This window comes from Ursus arctos, unplaced genomic scaffold (genome assembly GCF_023065955.2).
Source record: "Ursus arctos isolate Adak ecotype North America unplaced genomic scaffold, UrsArc2.0 scaffold_12, whole genome shotgun sequence".
Taxonomy (NCBI): Eukaryota; Metazoa; Chordata; class Mammalia; order Carnivora; family Ursidae; genus Ursus; species Ursus arctos.
The window spans coordinates 51439338-51467239 of NW_026622786.1; the positions used below are offsets into that span (position 1 = coordinate 51439338).

Here is a 27902-nt window from a genome sequence, read left to right on the forward strand (position 1 = left end):
AAAAAGGAACAAGGTATTCACTGAAAAATCATAAATGCCTTAAAAAGTATGAAAAGTTCAGCCTCACTAGTTACTAAAGAAATGCAACAGGATGAGAGAAATTTTTACCCTTTAAGATTAGAAAAGATCTAAGAAATCAGTACTTCATGAAATAGGTACTGTAAGATAATGTTAGTGGAACTAAAAATTGGTATAACCTTTCTAGAAAATTGCTTGGCAAAGTGTACCATGAACTTCTAAAAGCCGCATGCTTTTAGCCCATAATTCCAATTTTAAGTATCTATTCTAAGAAAATACCTTCAGGCCAAAGAATTCTATGCAAAGATGTTCACTGCATGTGGGAAAACTTGAAGCAATTTAAATGCCTAATAATTGAAGTGAAATAAATCATGATTCATGACAATGAAATGCTAGGTAGATGTTAAAAAGTTTTCAGTAATTAAAAATGGAGCTAAAAACAATCACATATCACATTTTCCCAATTAGATTGGAAAAAGTGAAGAATATTGGTATAATTATGTTAATAAGGGTGTGGAAAAATTGTTAATCATAATGGTGGTGTGAACTTTTTGGAGAGATATTTGGCAATAATGTAGTAATGTTTAAAATGTGCATACCCTTTAACATAGCAATTGCATTTTTAGTAATTTTCTTTAGGACAAATTAAGACAAGTACATAAGGGTATAGGTTTAATTATAATTATTTTTTGCATAATTAATTATTATGCACCATTTTACATAATAGCAATAAAAAGGGTAAAAACCTAAACATCCCCTAATAGAAGAAAGGTACATGCATATAATACTATGGAACCATTAATATGGTTATACAGATGTATGTGTATATATGCATATACATGTACACACACACACACACACACACACACACACACACACACACTGCATGTGGTAAGTTGCAATGGCTCTATTGGGGCACCTGGGTGGCTCAGTCTGTTGAGCGTCTGACTCTTGGTTTTGGCTCCGGTTGTGATCTTAGAATTGTGATATTGAGCCGGCTTCAGGCTCTGAGCTCAGCGCAGAGTCTGCTGGAGATTCTCTCTCCTTCTCCCTCTGCCCCTCCTCCCACTGGCATGCGTGTTCTCTCTCTCTCTCAAAAAAAAAAAAATCTTAAAAAAAAGAGAGAAATGATTACTATTGACTGAAGATTACAGGGCAGATTATATATTCTATTTGCATAAAATTCTGGGTAACATATTTCTTTGATCTTAAGAAACATACTTTTGAAAACATTTTGACAGTTCTCATGTTGAGATACATCTCGTGAACAACGTTAAAACAAAACTGGCCGCTGCTGACAGAGCAAGTGCCGCCACTGTCTTTGTCTGTACTTGTGGGAATGTCACCACGAGTAGAAGGTACTGGCTCCCCTCACAGTCTCCTCAGTTGAGCTGAGTTACTTGGATCGGTAGCCTCTCATGACTACATTTTAACTTACAGTTGGACCCTCTTTCCCCTTAAAATGCTTTTTAAAAAAGATTCCATCTGATGCAGTAATCAAGTGAAAAGTTATTTGTACACGAAAGATAAACTGTCACATACCAGGCCACGCAACTGCAGGCAGGAGAAACCGCCACAGCTTTTGTAAAGAGTTCTGGAAGACGGGGCAAGTAGGTTCTGACTGAATTATGCATCATGAAAGAATATAGAACCCAGGTGCTAAAACTGTATCTGTCAAAAACTTCTGGATGACTTTCGAAAAAGCTGTTTACCTTTGGCAATGTATGAATGAGCTCAGGAATATTAAAGCAGATAAAAGCCTGGAATTTTTGATGCGCCCCAACTGAAACTATCAACGTCAAAGAGAAGAAAGGTCAAGGTTATGAACACGCGGCATAAAAACCTAACTGCGGACGGTCAGAATTGATTCAGATCCATCTTCTCTTCTGAATATGAAATAGCTTTAGACTCACTTTCCAGTTGTTACACTGTAGATGGTGGCTTGCATTTGGTCTATTGCTGTTGGTTAGAAAAAATGCTTTTCTACATTTAATGAAGTTTAGTTTGCACCCCAAAAATTGTTATTAAACCAGTGGAACATATCCCAAAAGATAGCCTTTTGGAATCAAGTGAATGTGACACACACGTGTGTGTATACATATATATAGAGAGAGGCCTTTCTTTAAGATTTTTCATCAAATGTTTAAAATGTCATATCTACTAATCTCTCAAAAGTGCGATCAGGGAGGTAGTTACATTTTTCTTTCTTTCTTTCTTTCTTTCTTTCTTTCTTTCTTTCTTTCTTTCTTTCTTTCTTTTTTTTTTTTTGGAAGTTGTAGGATCTTTTTCCCCCTTCAGCTTTATTGAAGTATAATTGAGAAACAAAATTGTAAGAAATTTAAAGTGCACATCATGATTTGATATGCATAAATATTGTGAAAGGATTCCTCCCATCTAGTTAATTGACACATTCATCACCTTACGTATATACACAGACATATATATGTCTGTCTGTCTATCTATCTGGTGAGAACATTTACGTTCTACTCTTAGCAAACTCCAACTGTACAGTCCAGCACTGTCAACCATCCTCACCATCTTAGGCAGTAGATCCTCAGACCTTATTCATTGTATAGTTGAAAGTTTGTGCCCTTTAATCAACTTCTCCCTGTTTCCCCCACCTACCAGCCCCTGACAACCACTTTTCTATTCTCTGTCTCTAGAAGTTTGACTTGCTTTTGTTTTTGTTTTAGATTCCACATGTAAGTGATATCATGCAGTGTTTGTCTTTCTCTGTCTGGATTATTTCACCTAGCAAATGCCCTCAAGATCCATCCGTGTGGCTGCAAACAGCAGGATTTCCTTCTTTCTCTTATTATTTACTTCTTTATATATACTTTCCACATTGTGTGAATTTTAAAAAATAATGTGCTCAAATCAATTTCATGATCAGAATAAAGCAAACTATGAGCTATTAAAGCAAACTATGAACTATTTTAAAATACATTTGAATGGCACGGTGGAAATTATCATATGTTAAAAGGATGCATAATTACAAAAATATACACTACACATGCTTACACATGCACAGCCACGTCACATGAAAAATGTTAGAAATGAAATACGCCAAAGTGAAAACAGTGGTTTTCTATGGTTATCAGACTATACGTTATTTCGTTTTCTTTATATTTTTCTGTTTTTCTAAATTTTCTGTAATGAGCACACATTACTTTGATATTGTGGCAAAAAATATAAATAGAAATTGGGATTTAGATCTTAAATACCACTGAGGTTTCTACATTTCTCCTCTGTTTTTTTGAATGGTTCTTTGTTCTTACAGTTAAAAAATGGATGCTGGTGATTTTGAACACTACTAAAAGTTACTCCCTTGGGGGCCGATATTTATGAATGGAAAGGCATGAAGAATGCTATTGTAGTCTGACCTGTCTGAAAGCCTGTGATCTGAGCTGCCGGTTTCATGGGGAATGGGCCGCAAGCAGAGTCCAAAAAGAGGCAAAATCTAAGGAAAGGAGTAATCACCATTAAATAACTCATGCTTCCTCTTCCCGGCCTCAAGCTTAACAATGACGACTGCAACTCTCAAAAGTCACCAAAACATCCTCGAAAAATTAACATCACCCTTGCTCCTTTGGGACATTTCTCCAGAATAACCTTTTGTGCTTTCTCAGAGGCATATTTCAAGCCTCTAAATCAGATCTTAGGGGAAGGCAGCCTGTAATTATTCTGAATATAAGATCAAGAAACACAATGGTAAATAGCACACGCTGTCTGTGTGAAGGTGTGCCAGCAGGAAGAGAAATCCCAAGGCCATATTTACTCACATCCTGGTGACTTAGTCCATGAGGACTCCTGTCTGCTGAAAGTCCGTGCTCTGGTAGAAATTATTGCCAGGTGCATGTTGCAAAATAGCTGAAGAACAAAATCTTAAGGGCAACCGCTCCTCCTGGTGCTCTGTCTTAAATTATCTTGATGGGCCCAAATCAATCTTGGACTTAATAAATGAAGCAATGAAGGCAAAATTCTTAGCGTGTTTTAAATATTCATTAATGCCAACTATTGTTTTAGGAAACGATTATATGCATATAGTACTTTATAGTTTACAAAGGCCTTTCACAAAGGACTGACTAAAATCTCTTCAGGGTATTTATGGTGTTGATTAAATACATTCATTCCACATCCATGAAGTGGCTTAGAAATGGGAGATTCTCTTGAGTCTTGACACCACCTCTTTGAATCACTTCTTCATTCATTATGTCAGCTTTCCTCTCTGAAGGGGGTGGCCAGGGGTTCTCTCTGTCTGGGGTGGCCGGAGTCCAGAGTACAATGGATGGGCAGCCTTAATTTATGGATAGCTCTTCTTAGACGACACATAATAATAATAATGAAAAAAAAAAAAACTATCGCATGATGAAGGCTCGCAACTACGCAAAGGTAAAGCGGCTCCCCCCTGGTGATTCTCAGCTTCTCCATTCTTTTTCTCGGGAAGTTTGAAATTACTTGTCAAATCTGCTGAAATGCCATGATTTACAAACCCTTTAATAAAAGAGACGGTAACAGATTTTCTTCCAGCATCTCCCATCACCATGAACACAGCACCCCGAGGAGTGTATCCCCAGCCAGATCATTAGTCTCCACGAGTCAGCTCTAATGACAGGCTCTGGTGGAGGCGGGGGGTGTACAGCAGGGAGGATGCATTCTGCTTCCAAATCATTCTCTTACTCCACAAGCAGTGGGGAGACGATTGCTCCTTGTCCCTGTTGACAAGGAGGGAGGCCACATGGCAGCTCACAGCAGATCAAGTTGCCACATGTGTGGAAGAAGGCTTGAGCGCTACACCCAAACCTTCTCCAAAGCGGGCAAAACCCATACAAAACACAGCCATGTTTACAAGCAAGGGAAGTGTGAAGTTGGAGAACAGTGCTAATAGCGAATGCTTACTGAGCTCCTCGCATGCACTGACCTCAGTACTTGACCACGTGATTGTGACTTCAACAATACGCACTAGGTGCCACGGCTATTCCAATTTCCAGAGAAGGAAACTGAGACTTAGAAAAGTTAGATAACTTACCTAAAGTCGAAAAGGTCCTGAGGCTATAATTCAGACCCGGAGGGTTAATTCCAGAGCCAATGCGTGCACACGCGCATGCGCACACAAATGATTTTCCTCTCCATATATACATGTATATACATTCTCTTTCATTCTCTATGAATGAAACATATGCTTTTCTCTATTTATATGTGTGTGTGTGTGTGTGTGTGTGTGTGTGTGTGTGTGCTGAGAATAAACTGATATAAATTAATTGGGGACTTTATTTTTAATATCTAGGATAATACCCAATATACCTGTAGGTTAACATTTTTACATTACATAAGTTTTTATATGAGAACTCTAACTCAGCGACATTTTGTATTTCTTCAAAGCAGACTCTATGTAGACTTAAATATCACTCTCATCTTTTCCTTTGGAAGCTCTCCCTAACTTCTAGGCCAGGGTAGACCTCCCTGCTGGGTACTTCCAAAATTCCTATCTCCTGAATATAACGATCTCTGCACGTTATTGTAACTACTTGTTTCATGTCTGACTTCTATGCTCCACGAAGGGAGAAACATGACTTTCTTGTTCACTACTGTAAACCTAAGACCTTTCATAGTACCGTGCACATAGTAAGGACTCAATAAACACTTGCGGACTGAATGAATACATCCATAGCAGTATCTGTCCCTATAGCCTATTATCAAGGCCTTATTCCACAGATTTGTTCATTGTTTTCCCGATCAGATACCTACCTATTGCAGAATTAGTAAACACAGAAAACCATAGCATTTTGCTATGTACCCATCATAGTCAATTTCGCGTGTGTGTGTGTGTGTGTGTGTGTGTGTGTGTACATATATACAAACATAAGAAGACAGTCCTGACTCTGGCTAAAGCACAGCGACTATGAGCACGTCGAGGCATATACATACTGGAGCTGCCATGAGGAGCATTCAAGTCAAACTCTATAATAGCTTAAAAGACAACAAATACCTTCTTTTGAACATGACGGATATGGCTATAAGTTTATTATGGGGAGAGGTAGGGAACATTACAATATTTTGCAAGAACTCCTGCTTCATGGAAAAAAAATGAAGTATCCTATAAAAAACAACTTTCTCTCTATTCATAAGCAAGGAAATACAAAATTTATTATTCAATTACTTTTAAGATTTATACAAGTCATTACATTTTTATTTGATGTACACAAGAAATACTAAAAATATCCTTAGTCTCGTATTATGTTCAGATTTCAGTGTTCATAACTGGGTGTCAGAAGGAAGAAAAAGGAGGTAGAGATTAAAGATGGTAAGACACTCAAGAAGGACACACAGCCTAAGAGGACAGACGCTTTGATGGGAAGCAGTTAGGGAAAGGAGGCAGTGCGTCATCACTATGTTGACTTGTATTTGCCATAACAGCCAACTAAAAGCTGGTATTTTCCTTCTAGGCTTGATGTCTGCAATTTTCCTATCTGGTACTTAGGTCAACAGTCATAACGAGTGCAACTGGGTCACCCAATTAGGCAATCCCTAGAGCAAAAACAACTGAGAGACGAAAGATCAGCAAAAGATCTAGGCATGTAATACATTCCACAAAAGCACAGCCACTCAATATCATGCATTAAAAATTAATCACTAATATTGTGTAGCTATTTAAAGAAAGGATAGAATAGAGAAAATGTCAAGTCACAATGTGTTCTTTTTCCAATCCGGTTCTTGAATGTAGGCATGTCCCAAAGTTAAACCCTTACCTCCATGGATTCAGTCCTTATCTCTAAGCAAATGACTCCCAAATTTGCACAATCTGTTTACTCCTAGACTCATCTACATGGAAGGTGCAGGACCTTAAAGTTGAGAGGTCCCAAAAGTAACTCAATTTTTTCTAACCAGATCTAGTTCTCTCAAAGACCCCTTTCCCCTGGTTTACAACAGCACCTTTCTCCCTGTGTTACCGGATGGAAGCTTTCACTCCCTTCCACGTCCTAGTAGATTTCAAATGTTGCTACCACGATGGTGTTTTTTATATCTCAAGATGAAGACAGTACTGTCAGTCCCTTACTGCTTCTCTCTAACTGCTTCAGTAAATCCCCAAATTTCGTCAGTCAACGCAAGTGCCTGTGCCTCCAGAAGTTATCCCAGATTCTTCCGGGTTAACGTCTATCCACTATTCATGCATTTCCAGCACTTTTTTACATTCTTTTATAACTGTTGCTATAGTATGCCTTTAGTAGGAAGAGCCCGTCTCCTCCATTTCTTGGGAATTCCTAGAAGGCAGAAACATCATTTTCCCTCCATCACTCCTGCACAGGGGCTTAGAGCTCTGAGGACGTCATGGAAGTAACCACTGAATGAAGGAACCCATGCGTGGGTATTCTTTACGTTTTCTCTTCTATTCATCATTGACCATAGTTCCCTTTTCCTGCTCCGGGAAACAATTTAACCTATGCTTCAGGTTTTAAAATTGTCTACACATAGCAACTCCTCTTTCTGGGGGTTTGTGCTGATCTCATCAGTTCTCTATTTGGTAACTCCAGTCAGATGGGAAATGCTATTATATAATCTACTTCTGTACCCAGGCATGTGTAATTCAAACTCAGGGTTCATCTCCTGGGCTGGGGAGTAAAAGTCTTCAATCCTGAACAGAGCAAGGCCATCTAACATTATATATAAATTTTAAAGAGAGAGAGAAAGGGGTGGGGGAAGCTCAGAGGGAAAGGGAGAGAATCTTAAGCAGGTTCCATACCCCACACGGTACCCGACGTGAAGCTTGATCTCACAACCCTGAGATTGTGACCTGAGCCAAAATCAACAGTTAGTTGCTTAACTGAATGAGCCAGCCAGGTGCCCCTAACATTTATATATTTTAAAGGTATTGAATGACTCATTTTCTTTTGAGTGAGGGACACATTCAGAAACAACTGTGCATTTAGGACTGTTACAGTCCTAGGTGAGTCTGATGGGGATACAAGAGAAAACTCCCAGGCTTAGTCACTACCAGAGATCCGAGAGATTACTTTGGAGACCAGGAAAATAGCAGACATAATAAACAAATGCATCTTGGGTACAGAACCCAAGCTGGGCTTCTGGAGATCTTCCAGTTCAGTGAACACATCAAGGCACTAGAAGGGCAGCATACTTAGGGTGTGGAAACTCCGTGTCCCTTCTCCCAAACCTTGCCCTAGGTATGTCTTTCATTTGGCTGTTCCTGAGGCGTAACCTTTATAATAAACAGGTAATAGAATGTAAAGTTCAGTTCTGTGAGCTGTTTGCAAATTACTAAACCCAAGACGGGGGTTTGTAAGAACCCTCAATTTATAACTGGTTAATCAGAAGGACAGGTGACAGCCTGGGATGTGTAATTGGCATCTGAAGTGGGGAGGGGGCAGTCTTGTAGGACTGAGGCCTTAGCCTGTGGGGTCTGCACTAACTCCAGGTTGTTAGTGTCAGCACTGTTGGGGTAAGGGGGAAACCGCATACACGTGGTGTAAGAAGTGCTGTGAGTAGTGGAGAGAAAGAGGTTTCTCCTTCACTGACTTCCTGGCTCATTTCCAGCACACCAGCCATACAGTAAACATGAGTGAGACAGGGCAACTGCCTTAAAGAGCAAGAACCCAAGTGAAATATCAGCAGATTGGTCAATCTAGAGATTTTCAGAACCGGGTAACTCGTGTCTTAGGAAGCAGCAACGTGAATTCTGAAACCCTTGGTAGATGTGCTTGGCAGAACACTTTGCTGGTTCAGTCTCACTTGGATCTTAACAAGCTTAGGCTATTCATAAAAACTCTGTGGCCTTAGTTATTACTAGAAAGGATTTTACATTTTATATTTACCATACAGTTTACATATAAATATTCAGAATGCCTAGGGAGTGTGATTTTCATATTTTTAATGAAGATGGACTGCTTTTTATGTTTCTATAGATTTTTTTCTTAACCTGGTCGTATGTAACACTGTGATTTGCAGTGGTAGGGACTCAATAACTTTATTAAATTGTTGACTGAAAAGGGTCTCCTTATGGTGGGGTGGGGACAATTAGTAGAAACTTCCCATTGGAAGAATATTGTGAATCTAGCAAAATAGTTGCTCCCCAGAAAACAGGTCACGCCTTCCAATTTTCCTCTTCCCAGTGACTCTCAGATGAAGAAATTAATATCCTCCAGTCATATGTGAAAAATTCGACCTGTTGGCTTCTTACAGGATGTGATTACTATGTCAGGGTAAGGAAAGTTGAGTGGTCCATGCCTATGATTATGTCTTACCGATGATCAAGTAGGGATATTTAAAACCCTGCTGAAGGAGGTCAGAAGTTTAAAATGTCCAAGAGTGAATTCTTTTCACATAGACAACATAATTCCAAGGAGGAAATGTAGCTGCTGTTGTAGAGACAATTAAAGTCATTATAGAAACATGTTTTTCCTCCAGGGGGTCTAGAAAAGAACTTGAATGTCAGCTAGTGCCAGTGCACTGAGCATGGGGTGGGCAGAAGACCAGAGGTCTCAGTGAGGTCAAAGACAAGGTACAGTCAGGGGAATGGAGAGCTGGAAGGTCAGGAGATTCAGGGAAACCCACCAGAACCCCCGACCTCAAAGGGCTGTTGCGAAGACTGAATGAGGTCATGTGTGCAGAGCAGAGCATCATCCTAGGTCTCCAGCTAGGCCACCAGGATTCAAATTCCCACTGTGCCCCTTCCTGGCTGAGGGATCCTGCAAAGGTTACTTATTTTCTCTGAGTCTTAATTTCTTCATCAGTGAGTGGTGCAGATGAAATGACATAATAGTGGAGTGTACTTTGCACATATTAAAGCACTCAGATAATTTTTATTATGACCCATTACTTTTATACCCTCAGGTTCCCCTATTTAAAATTGCAATCTCCATTATACTCCACTGGGAGTATATCTCCCTATTTTATTTTTCTCTGGAGAACTTACTAACATCTCCATGTGATATATTTTACTTATTTATCTTCTTATTTTTGACTTTCCACATTAGAATGTAAGCTCCATGGCGACAGGAATATCTTTCGGTTTTGCTTCCTACTGGGGAGTGCTTACAGAGTACTAGCACACAGTACTCCTCAATACATATTTGTTAAATGAAAAAAAAAATCATTGCCTAATCTAGTCCTTGGTGTACAGAAAGGATGAAAAATTGTTGGTTATGAAATAGCCAAAATGACCCTTGCCAGTGGGGACCACTTCCAAGATGTGGCCAGAGGTGTGGATTACCGAGTAGCATGGAGAGAAAGTGTGTTGGAGCTGAAGAAGTCAAAGAGGCCCCAGAACCAGGGTGTTGGATGGGCCATCCGCATCAATCTATGTCACAGGATAAGTCGAGGAAGCAAGGTGAAGAAGAGGGTGAAAGGGGGCTTCCCGCATGTCTAAGCCTGTAGTTACACGCAGAGGAATGCTCTGCAGGTCAGCGGTGGCCAGCAAGAAGGAGCGGTAGGAGGTGGAATGATCAGGTGGGCGGCACAGCAGGAGGGGGTCTGGAAGTGGCAACAGGGAATTGGGAGAACTCAAACAGTGCCTAGTAGTCCCATGACATATGGCCCACAGAAGACTGGAGAACTTTCCAGGGAGAGTGCTACAGAAGTGATGGTCTCTGAAGAGAGCTGGGATTCAGTTAAGGAAACAGATGGGCGAGGTTGGCAGAGAGCCTGCGAATGTAGAGGAGGGTGTTGCTAAGGATGTGACATTCCTGAAGGCGTGAGAGGGTAAGAGCAATAGCAGGAGCGCAGAACAGTCTAGAGATGAGTGTGCCAGAGCCTGTAGGCACATAGGATGGAGATGATATTCAGACACAAGGACACTTAAGAATGGTTGCAGGGGTTTTTGTTTGTTTGTTTTTCGTTACCAGGTACAAGATGATTTTGTTGTGAAATAAGCTAATCAAGGACAGGGACAGCATGTTTCTGGAAATATCTTCATGTTAAAATGCTCTAGGGAACTGTTCAAATGTCTAATAATCACATCTTCTACTTGTCATGGAAATATCTATCCCTTCCTTCCATTTCAGAAGAATACTTGATAGCTCCAATAGGATATACTCTTGGATGAATTAATTGAAGTTATTACCTCTTGCAACTTTAGTATTTTTAAAACCCAACTTAAATAGGTTAAGATATTACTGAAATTGTTTATCACAGTGAAATACTAAGAAAAGCTTTAAAACTCTTGTGGGTTAGAACTGTTGTTTAACACTTTTCTATCTTTCAAATTTGGAAGTATGAAGCATATCACATTTATCTCCAAATAAATTCATAAGCCAATGTTCATTAGTTAGTTGGTTGGTTAGTGGCTCAAACACTTACTGAGTAACTATAATGCCTAGAGCACTATAAGAACGAAGCAATGAGTGAGACCAGCTAAGGTGTTGAACACTATAAAAACACTATTTAGATGACAATAAATAATGATTTAAAAGCTGTTTAGAACAGGTGAATAATTTGACCTGGGAATCTTCTGTATTCCCTGAATGAAGAATTGAAGAAAATGATAGTATGAATAATAACAGATGTGGGTAAAACCAGACTGCCCTAGAAGAATATGCTAGAAGTGCTATTCAATAGAACATGTTGAATGACAGCCCTTTGGAGTTCCAAATTTGGGTAGGGCACTATTCTCAAGGCAATTTCGATGTCACTTATCGTCACAGCAGAAAAAAAAAAAAATCCTTCCAGCTTGCACTAGCTAAAAATACCTGAGGCTAATGTACACAAATGGTGAAAATAAACCTTCTCCATTCTTTTTTTTTTTAAAGGTTTTATTTATTTATTTATTTATTTATGGTGTGCAGAGTAAAGGGGGAGAGGCAGAGCGGGAGGGAGAAGGACAAGCAGACTCTGCACCGAGCACAGAGCCAATGTGGGGCTCAATCTCATGAGCCTGAGATCATGACCTAAGCTGAAAGGAAGACGCTTAACCGACTGAGCCATCCAGGCACCCCACCCTTCTCCATTCTTAAAACAGAGCCATTCTTGCTCAGGTGGCAATGTTTAGTTTCTCCTAAGTCCTGAAGTTCATTTTAATGTACTTTTATCTGCATAAGCATTTCTTAATGAGATAAGTAGGGGCATATATTTGTGATATGGCTGCTCCCATAGCCCCTCGGGAAGCCCTTTCTATACTCCCCTGACTTGCACAAAGTGAAGGTAACACGGTACTAGAGATTCTGATTTATTTCTATTAAAACACCTCCTCGCATGACTTTCTTGGGTTAAATCAAGATGCTTATGAAATTCAGATCTTACTAATTAGAATGGCTATGTCACCAACTTTAGACACCTAATATTACATTTTATATTTTATATTTTCCTAAAATGAAAAATTGTAGTTCACAGTGTTATTCCACACAGTTATTAATACTTATATTTGATTGATAATATATATTTAAAAAAGAACCCAACAACCTAACATTGTCTTTAGATAGGTATCTTCAAAAAAAGTCTCTCTCTCTCTATTTAAAGAAACCCAAACTCCAACACAAGCAAATGAGGGAATAGATACTCTAAGACCGAAACAAACAGAAACGACAAAAACCATCGAAGTTGTTTTTTTGTGGAGTCCCAATTACTTGAGGCAGGGTTGGCAGTAGAGTGCTGTTCACTTTCCTGGATAACACAGGGTAAACTAGTCTGCTGTGGCCAGCCTGAACCAGAGAGAGGGCCTTTACAGATGCAGGTGTTTGCTGTACTTTGGGATTACCAACCTATTCAACTGTAGCTTCTCCTTTTGAGATGTGATCAGTAAAAAAACACCTGGGCAGTTTTTAATTCCATCTGATTCAAAGAGAAAGTTTAGAAGGTCATAAGTTGTGGATTTTGCATCTCGGTTTTTACAAAAGTAATGACCCGAGGTGATGAAGGCTTCTGACATCATGTGGGAAACATGCATCCTTCCCTGAAGATTACCTCTCCACCTGTCCTCCACCTGAGCCAGGACAGGACATCAGGTATTTGGAAAGCTTTAAATCAGATCATTCTTTTCTGCTGCTACCCAAGCTATTCCAAGCTAAGGACTTCCACCTCTAGGACCATCTTGCCAGGAAAATTCACCCCTGAGAGAAAAAAGCCACACCTCACAAGCTACTTAAATATCACTATCAGTCATTCCGATTTTTAAAATTGCGATAAAACACACACTCAAGTTAGGAAAGTGCTTTTCGTTGTCATGAAACACAAGACAAGTTCAATGTTTAGATTCAACTCTAGAGTAGAATATATTTTGGCCAACTTCTGATCCTAGGAGAAATTTAGCTATTTAAAATGGTAGAAAGTAGAGGCTTACATGATCAATATTTATGGGTGAGGCGGCCCACAATTATATTAAATTACTTAAATTTTCCCCACAATTAGCTTAAATAGGACTTTTTATCAAATGCCTGACCTGTTAAAATGATTTAGAATTTAAATATAAAACAGAAGAATGCTAATCCTTAATTCAGAATATAACAAATTATCCAACATTGAGGTTAAATATCTGACATTATATTTATGTAAATTCACCTTAATCTTCTAAAATGGCAAGTCCAGCGATAGTTGTCCATTTTTCTACAGCCATGTCAGTTGCAATTTCAGTAGATGCAAATAGAATTTACTACAATACTCCTTTTTGCTCTTTTCCTCATTTTTCTGATCTCCTATGCAGCATTCCTTGTCATAAGAATATGTAAATATATTTATGTTTTACAGTAATGGATGTCGTATCTGAAATATTAGTTATCCAAAACAAAATTAAATGCCGATTCCAACCAAAAAGTCCTTACATTTGTCGTATTGCATTTGCAAAAGAGTCAGGAAAGAGCCCTGGTTGACAGAGTTAAGTTCCTTGGTCAAAAAAGGTGTTTGTTTGCTTTTTTTTTTTTTTTTCAATTTAACACAGTTAGTTAAGTAACCAATATTGACTGCAAATTGGCTTGATTTTTTTTTAAATATGAAAAATTGAAGATCCCATACAAACCAAATTCATGTCATATTTTCTTTAGTATTTCATATTTTCTAAGTAGCCATAGCATTTGTATATAGAAGGTGAGACCAGGTCTTTTGAAGAGAACTGGGATTTGGAAATGCAGATGGGAAAAAAAGCATGAGGGGTATCAATTAGTATCTGGTATGCTATGTACTACTTACCTTCAAAAGTCAAATAAAACTTTCCTCTGTCAAACCAAACGAGGGAAGGCTGTTCATTCTCTGTATGGCCAGGAGTTGAAGCGGGATGGGAAAGGTTAAGGAGAGGGAGAGAGAAGGACACAGTATGAGTTACAGGTCATTAATCTCACTATGGGGGAGGGAGGAGGCACTGCATGCCATTAGCGTGCAGGAAAAAGGGAAGGCTGGCAATCTATGTTTTGGTTTTTGTTTTTAGTTCGGGAAACAGAAAGCAAAAGCAAAGCTATGGAGGCCTAAAGGGATGGGCACGTGTTGTTGGTAGCTTGATACTCGGTGCTTGCGCGCATGGAGCGGAAGTCTTCCTGGCCATGCAGGGGCGTCAGCATATTTTAACTGCACTAGTTAGGGCAAACGGTCATTCAGCAATTGCTGTATCCATATCATCTTCAATGTCATCCCCTTCTATATTTTCAAAAAGATAAACTCGGAGTTATGGGTTACATCAAACTTAGCTTAGGTTTTAAATGACAACAGCATTGCATATCAATTTAAAGTTCATGGAAGATTCACACATCTTCCGTCCCCTCCCCTGGAATCACCTTAGGCATCCAGACACAAACACCCTTTACCTATGTACCAAAGAGAAAACAAGATTACTGACGGTGTTCTATTATATTTTAAATCAAAAAGCAGTCACCGGACATGTAATTCTGAGCAGTTAAATTATTCCTTCCTTTGGAAATTCACAAAGCAATGGCATCTCACCTTTTTCAAACCTTTTGAGAAACTGTCATGCAACCTGCTGCTTTTTAATATGTTCACTTCAAAAGAAAAATTGGTGGCATGAGTTCCATGATGAACAATAAATAGACAGGGTGCTTCTGAGAGGCACCAGACACTCATGAGGTGACTAGCATGTCCATGAGGTTTATAGCGTTCAGACGGCATAATGGCTTGGATTTTTAACGGCTAGATATCTAGAGATCACTCGGCTAGCACCATACCTGCCAGCGTTTCACAGCGCCTTTCAAACGAGGGCAGTTTGTCATAAAAAACATCATCTTCTGACACTACGAACCAAAGAAATATAAAGGAATGGAGAACAAAAGCACAAATACAAATCCCAAATGAAATCAAGTACACTTCGCTGATTGAAACACAGGAATGATATTAATGGAAAAAGGAAACAAAACGTAAGACACTGGGATAACGATGATAGGGTACAAAAAAAGTGATGTGCTCATTTTATGATGGTTCTATGAGAAAAAATTTAAAATTTTAAAATGCCAGGTTTTAACATCTGTGAATTTGGCTGAAGTCAGCTCCATGGAAGAAATCACGCCACAACTCCTGTTCAGGGAGTTGTTAAAGGCACTATCATTAGTAATTGACTTGTGTGAGTGCATTTCACTCAGACACAGTTCTCGAGTGTCCAGACATATGCCCATCAATAGAACCTCTTGGGACACAGGATCACTCAGAATATACCTTCTCCCTGCCCCAGTGGGCAGGAGTAAGCTTTCAACAAGACCGTAAAAAAGCAACAGTGTAAATCTGAGGTCGCTGAATGAAGTATCCCATTTCAAACTCATCAGTACCCAAATTCAATTTGCCTTGCACCCGTCTTTAGTAGTTATGGTCTGTTAATTTTGGGCAACATTACTGTAATTCCATCTTTGGCTACGGTATCCAGCTATGGCCAAACGTCTTTGTAAATTGATCACAACAGTTGCTCTGGACCCCAACAGTTTCAGATCTTTTGCACATGATCTTCCTCCTCACCAACTAACAAATACAGGTAATTGGAGTTCTATTCTATGTGATCAAAAAAAAAAAAAAATGCTCGATTCCACAGGTCATAAGAGTGTTATTACAACTTAAATAAAAAACTGAATAAAATCTGTACAAAGACCCATAAGGGAGAATCCTCCCTACAATGTAGAGAAGATAAGGAAGTTGATGAGGGTAGTAAAATTATTCTGTAAATAATGTTTCTTGGAAAAAACATTCTACTGGCTTGCTTCCTAGACTTAGGAAGTAAAGCAGGAAAAGTACATCTTTGTCAATTTTTAAGGTTCTAGGATAACACCTGTCAATCAGTTTTTGTTATATAAGTGGCTTCCTTGGTGGCTAGAACAAGTTATGCAATGCCTAAAATATCTATAGGAGAGGAACAGGACATGGCACTAAGAAGGACACTCCATAATCTGTCCAGAAAATAGGAAGCAAAACAGTTACATTGGCAGTAACTGAATGTTACAATACCCTTTCATACCTGTTAGTGGGAAATGATGGAGGATATTTCTTTCCTTTGAAGAACTAACTTCGTATTTACAATTTCCTTAAAATGAGGAGCCTCCATCATGATGAGCACTGAGTAATGTATAGAATTGTTGATCACTATAGTGTACACCTGAAACTAATATAACACTGTATGTTAACTATAGTGGGGTTAAAAGTTAAAAAAAAAAAAAACTTAAAAAAAAAAAAGAATAGAAGGCAAGTATTCACATACAAAAAAAAAAAAAAAAAAACCAAACACAAAAAAACCCCATGAGCTTCCAATACTGCCAATTTGTTTTTTGAACTGAAGTTACAAAAGAATAATTCATAGGCTGAATAACACGCTCATAATTTTTTTATGGTGGTTGTGGACATTGAGGGCTTTGAAGAAAACATCCTAACTAAATTGGGGAACTTAAAGATGAATTATTGGATAGCTCTGCGCTTGCTTTAAATAAGGACAACACTCAAATTAAGTACAGAAGAAAAAATTTCCTTAGGAACTAACCATGGAAATTGCCTCAAATTGATCTGGGATGGGGAAGCCAGAACTAGAGACAGGTCTTTCCAAAAAAAAAAAAAAAAAAAAAAAAAAAAAAATAGTAGAAAGAAAAAAAAAAGACTAAAATTAAATTTGGGAATTTTTAGTTGAGATCAGGAATATCCATCTCCAAAGGTTTTTCTGTGCAGAGTAATTGGCAGCAATAAAAGTATTTTTAAAAGAATGTTTATCCAATTTGGAATTGCCACCCAGCCTGAAGAGACAAAGACTTGGATAAAATGTTGTAAGATTTAGATGCGACAGCTAATATTCCAGTACTGAATATAAATCACTTTTGCTTGGAGTTCTACACCAAAGGAAACATCAAAATCCACCTAGTGCTCCCTTTGGTGCCTACAAATGGTTACTTTTCATTCATTCAGATTTCTGAGAGGATGTTAAAGATGCAGTTGATATTGCATAATTAACAGTGAAGGAATATAAATAACAATATATTTAATAATATATATTTTTTCATTTAACAATGAAAAATTGTCTTTATGGTATTCTTACTGCATTGAGGTACCAAAGAAAGATTTTGCAAACATCTAAAAAAAAACCCTTGACTCTTACCCATAGAGATAAGAAAAAAGTAAGAAAAATGGATATTTAAATTAGAGGTATCTCTGTTTATCTCTAAATGTCTAAGAGTTTGTTTCTTAGAATAATTTTAAACATTTTCTCTATTCCCATAATATTAATAGGCTTTTCCCCCCAAAATCAAATAGTGAAGGTCTTACTAGTGCAAAAGGAGCGTGCTGTATTTCATTGATTCTGATATGTGCACTTTTTCACATTTTAACATCTCTAGATTTGGAATGGGTCTTAAAATTAATGTGATAAGAAAGCACTGCATCTCAGCTTACTTGGCAGTTTTCCCCTCCCTTTCTTAGTCATATATAAAATAATACTGTATCTTCTGACGGAAGGCGTCCTAAATTCCGTGACATACAGTTGCAGAGGGGTTCTTCATTATTTGAGCGTGGTGATGCACACGGAATGTACTATTTTCAGGTGTGGCATCAGATTTGTGATTTTATAATCATAGCGTTCATGCAAGATTTTATGTCCACTAAGTGTTTTGGGGGCATATTCTTACAGGAATTGTTGCATAGGAAGATTAGACTTGCTCTTAAAAGTTTAGTCCTTGAATCACGTTAAACTTTGCAGTAAGCAAGTACAAATAAAAATATGTACAAAGTTTCCACCGCACTTGCCCCAGTTTGGGCTCGGATGTCATAGGAAATGTCAAAAAATATTGTGTGGGAGGAGGGAAATGTTGAGCCACCGATCTCAAAAATTTGCTGCTGAAATTCTCTATCCCCCGCAAGCCATTTGACGGCATAAAGTTGACATTCCAAGTCAGGCATGAATAGTCAGCCCCTTGGCGCTGAACAGCCAAAGCGCATCCTCTCCAAAAAGAGATAAACAGCAACACACAGGAGCTGCTGGGCAGCCATCTGACAAGGCGTCTACTTCAGAGAGAAGTGGCTGTCAAGTGACTCCCAGCAGCGGGAAGTAAAGAACAAGAGAGTGAGGAAGAGGAAAACCAAAAAAACAAACAAAAAACAAAAAACAAAAAAAACCAGAACCAAACAAATTAAATCAGAATGCTCCTCAGCAATGAAGCAATGTGAGTATCCCCTCAGGTGGCTGTATTTTTTTTTTTAACCCCCTCTGGCATTCCTCTTGAAAGAATGCATACTGGTTGTGCTAAGAATCAAAGTCACTGGGCAGGATTTGAGATTTCAGTGGTAAGGAGTATAAAAACGCATTGTATAAAACATGGACACGGTTCCAAATCTCTGTGTGTGTCATTTTCTCTATGAATCTCAATGAGTTTAAAGACTATGTGAGACAGTCATCTGAGGTCACTTGAGCTCCGCTCTGTGAGTGAGAGTTTATACTTCTTACTTTCGTCTCTGACCAATCAGGAAAATCACATGGAGTAGGTGGAACAAATAATCTTGAGAAAAAACCAAACCAAAAACAAACACCCCCCAAATAAAACAAAACAATGTTTTTGTTTTGTTTTTGTTTAAAATAAAAAAGGGAGCAAGAGTGGGGGAAATGGCTGTAGCAATCAGGAGTATTAAAGAGTGTCCAAAAAAAAGGTTGGGACATTACAGAAAAAAACTCCAGAGAGAACTGACATAATAGGCATCTTAAAATAGGAAGCCCCAAATTACCTCAATGGATGATGCAGAGAAAGGACAGACTTGGCTATATAAGTAATGTTAAATTTCTGTCTGTTAATGAATCCTACAAAATTGGCTATATTTTCACCAAATTTGAAGGATTGCTTGGGCTGGTCCGATTAAAAAAAAAAGAACATGTGATATAGTTGAAATTTTCTTTGGGGCCCCTATGAGGCACACGTTCATTTATATCCCTGGGAAAATAGGGAGTTCTCCAGAAGAGCTTCAGGCTTTGATCAAAGTACTTCTCACATGGGCAACCCTGTAGCGTGCTCTTCTTTGGTAAATAACAGCAGGGATTTATTTAGCTTTGAGTTAATGATTCTCCCAAGCAATGCAGGATGGGCCAGCTAGTTTACAATATGGAAGACTTGGAGGGGAGTTCGGACAATAAAGGAAGACAATGGGAAAAAATGGAAGGGCTGAGCCTCAGGTCCCAGATACCATGCAAATATGAGAGAGGCAGCAGCTTATGGAAGACGGGTAAAGAGGTGTAGAGAGAGATCAGCCTTGGGAAGAGGAAAGATGCTCCAGGCAAAATGAGGCATTTAAACCTGGGAAAACCATCCGGCTGAGCAGCCATTCTCAACTCTTGACTTTCCTCACACCATAAGGAAAGAGGCACAAAGGCATTTACTGCAAATGCCAGCAATGACTTATTTCTCAGGGAAAACTGACCACACATCACCGAAAAGCACTAGAAAAGAATGTCAAAAAGTTTGCTCAAGTCCCACAATGCCAACAATTATACCATCTGTCAACATAAGGACAACCAAAAGTGATGAAGAAATGAAAGCTGTAAGAAAATAAAAGATCTGAATTTTGTGATTTCTGATGTGGTACACACCTGGAACTTACATAAACATTCCTCCTCAAAGGAGACTATTTTTATTACAGAAATAATATGTAAATTACAGGACCTTATTTGGTGATTTCTTCTTTACTTTTATGAGTAGCTCTGTATGGAATAGCGTAAGAGAATTCCTGCAAAATACAGGTGTTAATGTTCTTTTATTTGTTTATTTGCTTAGTTGAAGCATTCTGCCTCCTTTGCTGAGAAGGTGCTTTTAAAAGAAGAGTCAGCTGATAGAAGCAGAACACAGAGCAAAACAATTTCAACCAGAAGTAGAGGGCCTCGAGGTTTTCAGATCATAAAAAATAGCCAGTCACAACAACAAACAGATTAAAAGACAGGAGATAATTTTTACCAACTGTGGGAGTGGTGGCTGCGCTCAAGGAATTGGTGGACGATATTGAAGAAGTACTTTCAGCTCGGGCAAGGGGTGCTATCGGAGGAGGGCTGGAAGAATGTATAGGAGGGCTAAAAGGTCTGGGCTGCAGGAAGAAGAAAAGAGAAGAAAATTAGACACGCAGGTTGGAGTACTCTTGTTCCATGTTTTTAACATCTTCCAGCCCCGGATAGGACAACTCAGGTTCTTAGAAGAGTATAGGTGACACCATTTTTATCTTGAAATCGATTCAATCTCTAACAGGAGCTTGTGGATGGAAACATGAACCGTGTTGTGCTACACTCGGCAGTTACATCAGGCTTAGAGAAGCTGAGATCTGTGATGTTCTAGGACTGTGAACCTACGTGCCCTCAGGGACTAAGCAGGTAACCTCCTGTGAGAGCTTATACCCATTGAAACATATTTAAATACAGCATACAAAACTGCGCTAGTTAAACCAATTATTATGGACATCACCAGTTTGTGACTCTTGTGTGTGGATAGCAAAGAAACGGTCCGCTTCCAGAAGTCTCTTAATTGTTCACACAGAATGTTTGCCACCTCTTCAGCCTTTAAACACGATACAAGAAACTTCTGGAACAAATTTATCAGGCTACCACCCTCCTCTGTATTCACACGGTGTGCTTAACACCAGTAAGTTCTCTTCATCAGGGGATGGAAACCAGGACTTCCCCTCTCTTGGAGCCTTCCTCAACCAGATAGAGTGAAAGGAAACACCCCTCTTTCTAAAGGACTTAGTGCAATTGAGCATTATTATCTTAATTTGCCTCAAACCCACGGTGGCAGAACTGAGCACCCCAGCCTCCTATTCCTATCATTTTAGACCTCAACTTGAAAGATGGTGGCGATTGAGGGAGGGTTGAAATGTACCCTCCTGCTGCAGGGACTGCCTTTCAGACGCCACCTGTCAGGGCCATTTGCACAAGTGATCTGAGGCCACCGAGGCAGCCTATGTTGCGGCATTTTGGCTTCTGTTTGTCATTCTCACCAGGAGTCTCTGAGCAAGCCGTAGCAGAAGGGAACATACCACATCTCCGACTCCAGGTTTTCCTGGAGGTAGCTTTGGCCGAGATGGAGGCCGGGGAGGAGGCGGTGGAGGGGTGGTGCTGCTGCAGGGAACCAAGGGAGTGGCGGGTCGCGCAGGGGATGACGCACCTGAAAAACAAGCTGATATTAACAATGGCCGACACCACACGTGGCCAAGAGCCGTCATCACGGAATCTGCCTACCCCATCCCCCCAGTACAGTGCTGGGCCCGGATGCTTTTCTCCACCCCAGCAATTAGTACACTCAACACTCTAGCATCTAGTGTGTATGTGTGTTTTTTTTTTTTAATAAAGAAAAAAAATCACTCAGTTGAACTAGAGTTGATGGCAGAAGCTGAAGCTTGTTGCCTTTTGTTGTCATGTGACACCCAGTGAAAGGTAAATCCTTTTATTATTCTCTGTGGTGGAAGACGTTTTTAGTCTGGTGGTAAGGACCTTTCATTTTGACCACATACACACCAAACTTATAATAAATGCTCTTGTTTTTGCATATTCAGAATTTATGTCCGAGATGAAAATAGAGGTTAGACCTTGAAGGAAGGTGCATGATCTTTCCACATGATATATATACATATACATATATATATATTTTAAAACATGTGTAAGAGAATTATCCTTTTTCCTGTGCTTCACAATATGAGCGCTAACTTTAATAAAGGTAAGCAAACACTCGATGGTAAGCAAAGGACAGAATATAAGAAAGTGAACTGGACGTTGCACAGGCGATTTGCATTTAGAATCTTAATAATTAGAATCACGCTGAATTTAGAGGATTGTGTGTTTTGAAGGAGGCTGCTCCGGAATCTGTTTTATGTAGAGTTGGCCCATGATGGCTTTTGTGGTGATTTTGAAAAGAGCCTCTTGGATTTACTTTTCCGGCTGTCAATGACAAACATGGGAAACACAGAAGACACACAGAGGCCGGCATGCACACTAATCAGCACACCAGTAGGGTCTCCAGACTCAGGGGTCGGTCTAGCCTTAGCCAGATGTCTGGGGTGCATGAATAAACTCCTTGACTCCGAACCTGAAGAAATTCAGACTGACGTTCCAAACAGCGCTTGCTCAGAAAAGCTCCAGCTACTCCACAGGTTTCGTCACTTTAGTTAGAAGCACAGCTATCAGATCATTCCAAGAGAATTCTAAGAAATCCCACCTCAGGAAAATAACTGCCCACTCCTCTCCTCCCAACTGACATGCCACAAAACTGTGCTCTCTGGAGAAACCTAGGTCAGCAAGATGCTGGGCTCCATCTCCAGATCTTCAGATTCCCAAAGAGCTTTGAAGTTGAACAGCAGAACCCTGCCTCTTGGAATCTGCTCTCCTCTGATGACAGTCCCTGGGGGTAAACCTTGCTCCCCTTATTTAAATACGACCCGAAATACTGAGGGTGTTGTGTTTCTCTGTGCTGTTTATTCTAAGTGTAATTTCGTTAGTGTGAAACCCTATTAAAATTACTACCACCTCCATCCCTATCTCTACTGTCTCTCCACCTCTACCACTTTTCTTTTTTTACTTGTATTTTTACTTTTTATTTCATTGGGCCAAGATCGATGCCAGGCACTTGACATGCATTATTTTAGTCTATCCCCACACTAGGTTTTGTAGGAATTCACAGAGATATTGAGTAACTTGCTCAAGGTCCCATAGCTCAGATGGTTGATTTAACTGCAAAGTCCAAGCTCTTACATGCAGCGTCTTGTAGCATTAAGTGGACTGTGAAGTCCCACATTTTACCTAAAGTCTGCTCTTACTTTTGTTAACAGCAGCTCCTGCACATCTCTCTCAACATAAATATTTTTAGTCTCTGGCTAATCTTTTCTTGAATAAAAAGAGAAGATATGTTTTGACAGGTCCCACTGCAAAGTTCCCTTTTCACTTAATAGATTGACACCCAGGATGTTTTCAGGAAACAGAAGTGACAGCAGAGAGATGGAAAATAAACCTTGAAACCACAAAGTCTTTGTCAGGAAGTTTCATGGGACTTTGTCTAGGTTCTGATTCACTGGAAAACCACGCCACAGGAATGGTTCAAAATACCTATCCGTGCGTCTACTTCCAAGAGATCATCTTCTGAACCAAGCTCAGGAAAAAGTCAGCTGCTTACCTGTTTTTTACATGTTCGAAGAGGGAAAGTTTTGAAAACCACTGTCAGTAATGCTTGGGAAAGTTAATATGTGGCTTGTCATCAAGGCAGTGTGGAACGATGAAAAAAGCTGAATGAAAAAGCAGATGATCTGACTTCTGGCCCTGCCTGCCTCTTATCAGCTGTGGGATCTTAACGTCTTTGAACCTCAGCTTTTTATTTTAAAAAATGAGAGATTTCTACCTTACAAGGTAGTTGTGACAATCGAAATGGAAAATGCTTATCAAGTGTTTAGTAGACTATAAAATGCTACACAAATAAAAGGAATAGATGTTGATGATGATGGTAAAGACTGTGTCTTTTTCATACAGACACAACTAAAAGCAAAGAAAAAAGTGGCAAGTTAACTGTTTCCCTTTTCCTTTCACTTTTTCCTAACTGGATGGATTTGATTTGTTGTGCAGTTAGAAAGGCACTGAGGCAGTGTTTAAGAAGCAAAAGCCTCTTGACAGAACCCTGAGGTTTTGCAGAGGGTAGTCAGGGCCTGAGGGGTATTTTTTAACTGAACTGAGGCTTCCCCTGATTTTGTGAGATTGCACAATTGTTTCGTGTTCTAAGAGTGTAGAAGACTATTTGTACGTCTCTGTCCTCATTCTTTGATCTGGAATTACACTTTCATTTCTTCTACAAGCAATTTATTCCCAAGAGCAGGGCTGGAAAAAAACTGGACATCACTGTTTCAGGTTTAACTTTAAAAATCACCTGTATGTTATTTTAGTTTTGTGAGTTCAATAAAGTTGACAACCATTGACATGCTTTCAATCCATTTGCTGCTTCAACTTGAAGTTCTAGCCTAGTCTTTTTGGTAGCCCCTTGAAAGCTACACAGCAACTGCTTCAGCTTTCATCTCTCTTTGTTGGCTGGTGGCTTCCCTATTTGGACTCTGCCACTCTAAAAGACTTGTAGTTAGGAAATATATTTGTTTAGGTCAATCCCAGTTAGCTCACACTTATTTGTTTATAAATGTGTGTGCGTGTAACATCTTCTAATATTGCCTTAGTTTCTCAAGTTGGAAAGTGTTGCACTGAACATTCTATCTTTATTGACATCTCTCTTTCCCTGGTCTCTGCAGGCCAATAAAACTCTTTCTCCCTCCCATTCCCTGGCTCAGCACCCACAAGAAAGAAGAAATGGCCTTTGCCAAGAGAATTATCATCTGCATTCCAATAAAGCGAAGTTCTGGCCAAACTAGGTATTTATAACTTTGCCAGAAGTAAATCAAAGTTCTTGGAGCAAATTCTTAACTTCTAACTGTTTTTCAACATCGGGTAACTCAACTGATTCACAAGGCTGTGTGTACTGTCTACACTTGGTCAGTGACCAAATGAATGAAATTTTAAAATTGAGCATAATGGTACCCAGTTAAATATAGTTTGAGATGTTCAGGAAAAGCTAGTCTCATCAGGCAAAGTGTTATAAAAAGGAGGTCTTGAGAAGCATTGTTAATCTTTAAAACATGAGGCCATCTCTCATTGTTTTAATCGTAAATTTACATTTCTGCTAGTCGGTTTATATTCCATCAATAAAACATTAAATGACAAACTGGGACTTAATTAAGGAGATAATTGTGCAAAGTTTTATTTATTCATAAGCTTCATTGACCCACTTCAATCTTCCACTTAGAAATTCAATCTTTTACCAGCAGAGTATCATTTTTTTCCAGCTTAATTATTAAGTATCAATAGTCTTTACTGGTAACACCTAAAAAAAAAATCTCAAATAATTTATGAAGCTGAACAGAGAGATGACAACAAAATTCTCAAAGATCTCAGAAAGAAAGCCAAGGCTCCCTTCTTCACTCATTAGATCAGTGGTCAATTCAACGAAACGCCTTCCCGAGTCTCATGGAAGGTGATGGAAGAAACAGATAAGTGACATATCTGCCCTGTCTTCCCTTTCCCCAATTAAGAATGTTCATTTTGAGGAAAGCACAGAAGGCTGCCACTGGAACAAGGGAGTTATTTCTCTAGAAGTCTTATCAGAAGATGAGAACCTCAGCCTGGGAAGAGAACACCATGCAAGACCCTGGAAACAGTCCCCTCTTTGATAATAGAGAGCCAACTTCTTTGGGTTTGAAATCTGAACTGAAGGCTTTAAGTGGGGTCCTTTTATTACCTTTACAGATAAGTAAGGAGGCTTATATTCCAAAAATGATCTAAAAATGCAACAGAGAATGAAGACAGGTGCTCTAACCCTCTAGAATTATCAAGAGCAGCACAGAGAAGTGGGTTTTGAGAGAAAACTGTTGGTGATCTTGTTGATGACACAGGGCATGATAGGTGGGTGTCAGTGGTCAATTAAGTTTGTGATATTTTGTAACTAAACCTTAAAAGAGTGCCTGAAGAGCACAGGGGTTAAGAACACGGGCTCAAAATCAGATAGACCTGAGTATGACTGAGTATCCCAAGTCCATCACCTGTAGCTGTGTAAACTTGGGGAAATTACTTGACATCTCTGAGCCACAGTTTCCCCAAGTTTATGCAGCTGTAAAATAGGAGAAATAAGAGAGCATTTATTACATGGGGTTGTTGTAAGAAGGAAATGATGTGCACAACGGATTAAGATGATACCCCGGAAAAGAAACTTATAGCTATTATTATTGGCAAATTAAAGTCTCTCAGAGGTCCTATGGTAAAGAAACCTGCTGATTTTGTCTTAACATAACGTTCCCCAAACTTATTTCTATATTGAGTAGTTTTCCTTTTTTGGTGGACGAAGCACCTGGGACACATGCAGTGATATAAAACATCGATTTTGTGTGGGGTACAGGTGAATCTCCAGCCCTCTCCTTTTTTTTTTTTTTTAATATTTTATTTATTTATTTGAGAGAGAGAGAGAAAGCACAAGCGGGGAGGAGAGGGAGAAGCGGGCTCCCAATAAACAGGGAGCCCAATAGGGAGCCCAACATGGGGCTCGACCCCAGGACCCCAGGATCATGACCCGAGCTGAAGGCAGACAGTTAACAGACTGAGCCACCCAGGCGCCCCTCCAGTCCTCTCCTTGATCAGATTGGATGCTTAAAGCACAGGAATTTTCAAACACAGAGCAAGCACTGAAATATTCCATTGAAAGAGGCAGCAATGATAAATATTAGAATGGAGACAAATGCCTTTCCTTCCTGTCTCTCACTAGATCTAAATAGCATAAACTTGGTCACCTCTTCCAAAGCAAATTAAAAACAAAAACACATGGCACTTAGAAGGTGCCTAACCTGGACCCACAGGCACAAGAGGGAAGGCAATGCGGGGTCTTGCCAGATAAATGTGAGCACCAGTAGAAGAAAAAGTATGGAAGAGGATACATTAGGAAATCTTGATCTTTCTTCGGTGTGCATGGCAGGGGTTGCCATCCTTTTATAGGATGGGAACATAAGATGAAGCTTCAAAGAAGGCAAACCAAAATATCAGATTCAATATCAACATTTGCACAGAGAGTCTCAAATGTCCATTTCTGATAGACTTCTCCATCACCTGTCATCATGCTAAGAGCTGACATCGTAGGCTGGTGAGCTTATCAAAATAAAATCAGAGAATAATTTGTGTTCAGTGGCAGCTTGATACGTTGCGGGTGCGGTAAGGTACACTGTTTTTGCTGTCCCCTAAAAATCTCCTTTCCAAACCCTACTTCTTTTTTCCTAAAGTAATTAGAGGGGTTAACATGGTTCTCCCCCTACAAAAAAAAAGAAAGGAAAAAGAAAAAGAGTAGAAGAAGAAAGAACACATTGACCTACCTACCAAAATTAGGACTCTTGGGGAAAAAACTATATAAACGTTCAGTTATAAGATGAATACAGTCTGAGGATCTAATGCATAACATGGCGACTATAACACTATATTGTATAATTACCATATTGTATAATTGCAATTTGTTGAGAGAGTAGAGCTTAAATGTTCTCACCCTTCCTCCTACCTAACCGCCCCCCAAAGGTAAATACGTGATGTGTTCATTAACTCGATGGGAGGAATCCTTTCACTATAAATGTATATCTCAAATCACCACATTGTGCACTTTAAATATCTTATAATTTTGCCAATAATATCTCAACAGAGCTGAAAACAAAACAAACTAAAAAACGTTCTTGTACAGGCATCTGACAGGGAAATTAGACACTTAACATGAAACTCACTGGCTATGAAATCTGCCTTTCTAGACCTTTCCTGAATTGCAAACAGCTTCCTTTAAAAAATATGCACTTCCTAAGTGCGGGGTGGAAGGCAGGGCACTCCAAGAAGCGCTAGGAGTGCAGGGCAGAACACATCACAGACTCGCACTATGACGGTTAGCATTCGATGCACTAGGACATGCCATGGGCCA

General features: G+C 39.4%; 1 protein-coding gene across 5 annotated transcripts in view; it reads right to left on the reverse strand.

The window, feature by feature from the left end:
- The window catches only part of SGIP1 (SH3GL interacting endocytic adaptor 1), a 203345-nt gene that overhangs the window by 40027 nt on the left and 135416 nt on the right, over positions 1-27902 (reverse strand). For 3 of the 5 annotated variants that reach the window (XM_048220338.2, XM_057310589.1, XM_057310590.1), the window contains 2 exons: positions 21424-21551; positions 20355-20481 (listed from right to left, as the gene is read on the reverse strand). In XM_048220338.2, coding sequence (XP_048076295.1) covers positions 20355-20481; positions 21424-21551 — 255 coding nt within the window. Of the gene's footprint in view, positions 1-14145; positions 14206-15128; positions 15195-20354; positions 20482-21423; positions 21552-27902 lie in introns of all 5 variants that reach the window. The other 2 variants (XM_057310591.1, XM_057310588.1) reach the window with 2 other exon arrangements.